This window comes from Polistes canadensis, unplaced genomic scaffold (genome assembly GCF_001313835.1).
Source record: "Polistes canadensis isolate GaletaPanama2010 unplaced genomic scaffold, ASM131383v1 scaffold_231, whole genome shotgun sequence".
In the NCBI taxonomy this organism is placed as follows: Eukaryota; Metazoa; Arthropoda; class Insecta; order Hymenoptera; family Vespidae; genus Polistes; species Polistes canadensis.
This window is the reverse complement of record NW_014569778.1, coordinates 186,482-192,809: the sequence shown is the minus strand read 5'-3', so window position 1 is coordinate 192,809 and position 6,328 is coordinate 186,482. Positions and strand designations below refer to the sequence as shown.

At 29.6% G+C, this 6,328-nt stretch overlaps 1 protein-coding gene across 1 annotated transcript in view; it reads left to right on the top strand.

Moving 5' to 3' along the window:
* The window catches only part of LOC106790337 (homeobox protein B-H2-like), a 31,190-nt gene that overhangs the window by 15,458 nt on the left and 9,404 nt on the right, over positions 1-6,328 (top strand). Inside the window, exon 2 of the mRNA XM_014755150.1 lies at positions 706-928. Coding sequence (XP_014610636.1) covers positions 706-928 — 223 coding nt within the window. The remainder of the gene's footprint in view (positions 1-705; positions 929-6,328) is intronic.

Sequence of the window (6,328 nt, the reverse complement as noted above, 5' to 3'; positions counted from 1 at the left end):
TGTGAGAGAGTGAGAGAGAATGAGAAAATGTGAGAGAGAGAGAGAGAGAGAGAGAGAGAGAGAGAGAGAGAGAGAGAGAGAGAGAGAGAGAGAGATAGGCGGCCCTGTGATCGCGCCATGCAGAAACCAGAAAAAAAACTAGCGTACCTATATCTCTGATTCTTCTTCTATTTATTTCTTTCTTTCTATACTCTTTCTCTATTTTTCGATATAGAACGCGTTCGTTCATTGGACGTTTTGAGTTGAATTCATCGATTCCTATAGGACGACAGTGGTTCTCAAAAGTGTCATTTTTACTGATCACAAATCAGACTTTTCATTTGATTATTTTTGTTTTTCCAAATTTATAATATTCTTTACAATTATAATTGAATTTGATGTCTGTTGGTGTTTAATAAGTTCTTGGAAAAAATGATTATCGAACGTTTAATTGTTAGTTTTTTTTTGTTCTGTTTATATGTTAATTCGTAAATGATCGTAATTGAAAAGAGGTTATGTATCACGTGATCATTTGATGCATGTACGTAATAATTACGTATAAGGATAAATTCAAATGTTAGGATAACTCTAAGGTAGATAACGGGATAATTCTAATTATTATTATTATTATTATTATTATTATTATTATTATTATTATTATTAATATTATTATTATTGAAAGAAAATACGTTTTATAAGAGATACCTTCGATTTATCTTCTCGTAGGTGGTAAAGAAGATGATCCTAAAGGTTGCTCGTCCAGTGCCTTGAGTTCGTCTCAAAGCAAGAAGCAACGGAAAGCTCGTACGGCTTTTACCGATCATCAGTTGCAGACATTGGAGAAGAGTTTCGAACGACAAAAATATCTCAGCGTACAGGATAGAATGGAACTCGCGTCTAAATTACAGCTTACCGATACACAAGTGAAAACGTGGTATCAGAATAGAAGGTAAGATTTAAATTAAACAAATAATAATAATAATAATAATAATAATAATAATAATAATAATAATAATAATAATAATATTAATAATAATAATAATCATGTTTATTATTATTACTATAGTTTTGTTATATAACAAATAAATAAATTCAAAATGTTAGTAGCAACAAAATCAAATATCAGTAATCACTTTTAAAACGTTGAATATTTTTTTCTAAGGAATGAATATAAACTATTAAATCGATAACCCATTACGCGCACGCAACGTTGTCCTTGAAAAATTTTTTTATCATCGTCTCTGTATATATTCTTTTATTTTATATATTAGTATATATTCTATTAACACGAGTCCTTAATGTTATATTTAGTTGTTACGTAAAACTAATACATGTTAATTGTGTTCAAATCGTTTTAGATTCATAGATAGAGAATTATTACAAAATTAAATATACTTTGGTAGCGAGGGGTGATCTTTATCAATATTCGAATTGCCAAAAAGACATTACAAAAAATACTCGGATTCTTAAAAACATAATTAAAATCAATTCACCTTAAATATATCTCTACAATTTATCCTAAAAAAATACGTACCGTTTCTCAACACTATCATCGTGTTTAATTTAATTCTACTACACAAATCATATCTATAATTAATATTGAAATTGTGATAGCTCGTTTAAATAATTAAATTATTTGATAAATAGAAAAATAAAATGAAATGAGAATAAAAAAAAAAAAAACAGAAAAAGAAAAGATAATTCTAATAAATAAACAAAAATTAAAATACGATGAATAGATACGGTTAAAAAACCATCTGAGATTTGGTTAGATCGTAAAACACGAGTTTTGTTGCCAGTAAATCAATCAAGAATATATCCGCATCATGATCAACGGGATAGATGATGAATCCAGAACGCACGGGACGGACGGACGGATGGACGGCGGTGCGTTCTTTTATGAGGACGCGTGTCGAATCCGTAAATGGAAATCGCGGCGGGCAACAAAGCCGTTGTTTACGTGGTTAAACGCGAGGATCGTCGGTAGAACTAAATTCCAGGATAAAAATCACGGAAGCCATGCTTTTCTCTTGGTTCCATGGACTAGAACGGTTATAGCGTTGTTAATGAGTACATTCGCGTTATAAAGTAACCGTCAACTCTCTTTCAAATCCGGACTTGTCTTTTTCTCTCTTGTTCGAACATTGTTCCGGGTTATTCTTTACAATTTCATATTTTCTTTTTGTTTTTTTTTTTGTTTTATATTTACATTATTTCAATTTTCACGCATGTGTATTTAAATATGTCTCCTCTTTACACCTTTTCCGTCCCCCCCCATCGGTAACACACATGGGTCTTTTATTGTTATTAATATTGTGTTTAATTTTTAATTCAATTTGAAAATTGAATTAAATTCGCATGTGAAAAGGAATTAATATAATGCAATTATATATTGATAAGTTAGTAGAAACGTTTCCTCGTGCTTGACATCAATTATTATGTATTTTTCAATTGATTTAATATTCTAACCTTAAATTTTCTCGAAAGAATACAAAATGGCGTCACATCATATTTGAAATAAACGTTTCACATTATTATATTCAAATAGATAATTAGAAAAGAAATGAATATAATCACAAATTACATATTGATAAATTATTAAAAACATTTCCTTAGACTTGACATTAATTATTATATACTTTTCAATTGTGATTTAACATTCTAACCTTAAATTTTCTTGAAAGAATACAACATGGCGTCGTATCATATTTGAAATAAACGTTTCACATTATTATATTCAAATAGATAATTAAAAAAGAAATGAATATAATCACAAATTACATATTGATAAATTATTAAAAACATTTCCTTAGACTTGAAATTAATTATTATATACTTTTCAATTGTGATTTAACATGCTAACCTTAAATTTTCTCGAAAGAATACAAAATGGCGTCGTATCATATTTGAAATAAATGGTGATCCAATAATTATATTAAAATAGATAATTTATCGATCAAAAAAAATGATTTATTTTCGTGACAATATTTATAATAATGAATGAACGATTAAAGACACGGTAAATTAAATGAATAGAATGAAGATTATAAACGTCCATTGGAAATTCGTCACACTTCGAAACGATCCTTCACAAGGTCTTTGTTTCTTCGTTCTCGTTCATGTTTAGTGGTCTTTCTCTCTCTCTCTCTCTCTCTCTTACCTTTTCCTCAAACTTTTTCTCTCTCGACGTTTTATAGATTTCAGAATATACAGCGGCATCCTTTGCTCCCCGTATAGAAAATTTTACAAAGTCATCCGGGTTTGAGTCTGCCTGCCAGCCGTTTTCGAGGCTTCTCTTTTGTTTCTTTTGTTAACATTCTATACACAACTCCACAACACAACACAACATCTTTCCGAAATGACTACTATACTCGTTAACCATTCGAGAAAGTGATTTCGTTGTCGTCGTCTTTCTCTTTCTCTCTTTTTTAGGTTAGTATTAAATTTACTGTGAAAATTCGAAACCATTTATTTATACTGTATTCTTTCTTTTCTTTGAGAAAACCATGTTGGTTACGGTCAATTAAAACAAAAACATAATTGCCAAGAGATGTCCGTAATGCATACAACACATTGTGACTGATCATCATAAATCAAGAAATTTAAGAAGGATAAAAGTCCTGGTGGTAATACGAGTCACGAAAAAGTTAGCCTCTTCTTTTTTCCACCATCCTTAACCCCTCCCTTCAATCCCATCTTCTGTTTTTTTTTTTTAACTTTTTCCAATATCTTTTTCTTTTTCTGTTTTAGTTTTTTAGGTTAGTTTTTTTCAATTTTTGTAATTGAAGTTAATTTCGTTCATATATAGTGCGATTTGCAATATAAAAATAAAAATATATTACTTATTTAATACTTGTACTTTAATTTAATATAAAAATCATTAAAATCCATTTGCTAAAAGTATAACAAATATTTACCGAAACTTTTCAAAGAAATTGCAATGATGCACACTTAACAGCATTAGATTCGTAGACATTTTCTGCACTTTACATTTGATTTTCATAATTCTACAAAGTATTCTACGCGTAGAAAAAAGAGTGTACTTTAATTTAATATAAAAATCATTAAAATCCTTTTGCTAAAAGTATCAAAAATATGTACCGAAACTTTTCAAAGAAATTACAAAGATGCACAATTTACGGCATTGCATTCTCTGACATTTTATGAAAATTTGCACAGATCAATTTATAACTCAAAAATTATTGTTTAAAAAGTAATATTGAAAAATAGTAATTAGTATTTCGGATAGGGACGTCATGGTGAGATTAATTAGTCCCTAGAAAGAAAGGACGAAGTCACGAAGGTTGTATGCATATATATCTGTATATGTATATGTGTGTGTGTGTGTGTTTGGAAATAAGATCACCAAGTTTCGATGAAAGTGACGATGTAGCGAGAAAAGGGCAAAAGGAATAGAAAATGAGAAAATAAAAAATGAGAAAAATAGACGAACACAAAGGGAAAAAAGAAAAACGAACAAAAGTAAAAAAAAGAAAAAAAGAAAAAACTGAAGGAAAATTAGTGACGCTCCTGTCAGCTTGCTTCTTAAGTGTCCCGCTTAAACTTTTGTTGCTTCTTAAGTTCTTCTTCGAATGACTCGGCTCGTTCCCGCAGATAGGCGCCCTGGCCACACCTAGGGCGCCACTACGACGACGTATTTTGTTTTATTCTCATTCTTATTTTCTTCTTATTCTTAGTTTTATTTCTTCTTATTTATCTCTTCCCCGTGTCCCTGTTTTACACGTTCAAAGATATAAAACGGAAATGGAAGACGTCAAAACGAATCGTTTCGATTAATCTCATGTTAGAAAGATTTTCTTGTTCGTAACCACTGGCCAGGATTATTTATTCTGTTTGTTTGTTTTTTTCTTTGTATTAGCACATTTCAAAAAATATATTCAGATTTTATGCTAACGAATACTGTATAATAATTACGATTGATATCAGCTATGCAAAAACATAAATTTTAACTATTATTATTATTATTATACATTGCAATATATGTTTAAACGTGCCTAATGTTAAAGTAAAATAACAACATTTGGTAAGATAATTTTTATTAATTATTATTAACACTGTTTATTAATAATTATTCTGTTATAATAATGAAAATATGTGTATCGTAGAAATAAAAAAGGAAAAAAGAAACAACAAACTTACGATACACGAATGAAATCATTGTTTGAATCAACTTTTTGTATAATTAACATTCGTAAATATGCGTTTACAAAGATACCGATTAACATCTATCTTTCCTTCTTATTTTTTTAATACTGCTTCCTTGAAAAAAGAAAAAGAAAAATAAAAACAACGTCAATTAGTTGATCGTTTAGTTATTTATAAGTCATTAGTAACTCGTTACGTTATTTACGGTAAATGCACGGCACGTAAAAATCACCGTAGCCACCCACTCACCTTCTTAGAGTCACGTGTATTACCAGTATAAGCTTTTATATACATTGCGATTATGTAAATCAATTTGCGTATTTTATCGTACTCGGTTATATGTTTTTCAAAATAATCTTTCCGCTGTTAAAGAAATGAACAACAACAACAAAATGCATAATCTTGTTAACAACGAACAAATATGATTACGAAAGAAAATTTCATTAAGAAAATAATATGAAATATAAAATATGATAGTAGAATATAAAAAAAAAAATATAAAACTGAACTACATATATTTCAAGAAAAAACATTGATTTCGTTCCGTTTCGTTTCGTTTCGTTAATCATTGTTAAAAAATAACGATGTGGCATTGTGTTAGTTAGTTCAAACATCGAAGTAAAAGGGAGCCGCTTTGGTAGCGATTTCAAAAAACGTCAGACAAGATAGAAAGCACCATCGAGCTACCGCATAATACTCTAGAATTACGAGTCACGTCCCGGGGGCAGGATCCTCTCTCACGCATACGAGAGAGAGGAGAGAGTGTATATGTGTGTGAGAAAGAGATACATAGTTGAACGATGCAGTTTGCGACGCGCGAAAGCTGGCCCGGTGTATAAAATACATCGTTGTTGCATACTTATATATATATATATATATATATATATATAGATATATGTAACTAAGAGATTCAAGAGATCGAGATTACGTGTAGGATACACAGCATCCACTCTCGTAAACGTATCTTCTCTCGTGTAAGCTCGAAACCGAGTGTTTTGGATTTACGAGTTTAACGTTAAGAGATCAGTAAAATATTATTTATTTAACTCGTAAAAATCTCTTGGACAATAGGAAATAAATGAAAGCATATAAAAATATGTTGCAGTAGTATGCGTATAATATTTTAATTATTTTTATTTTTGTTTGTTAAGATATTAAAGAAAGATCATTTTATTTCTCGTGA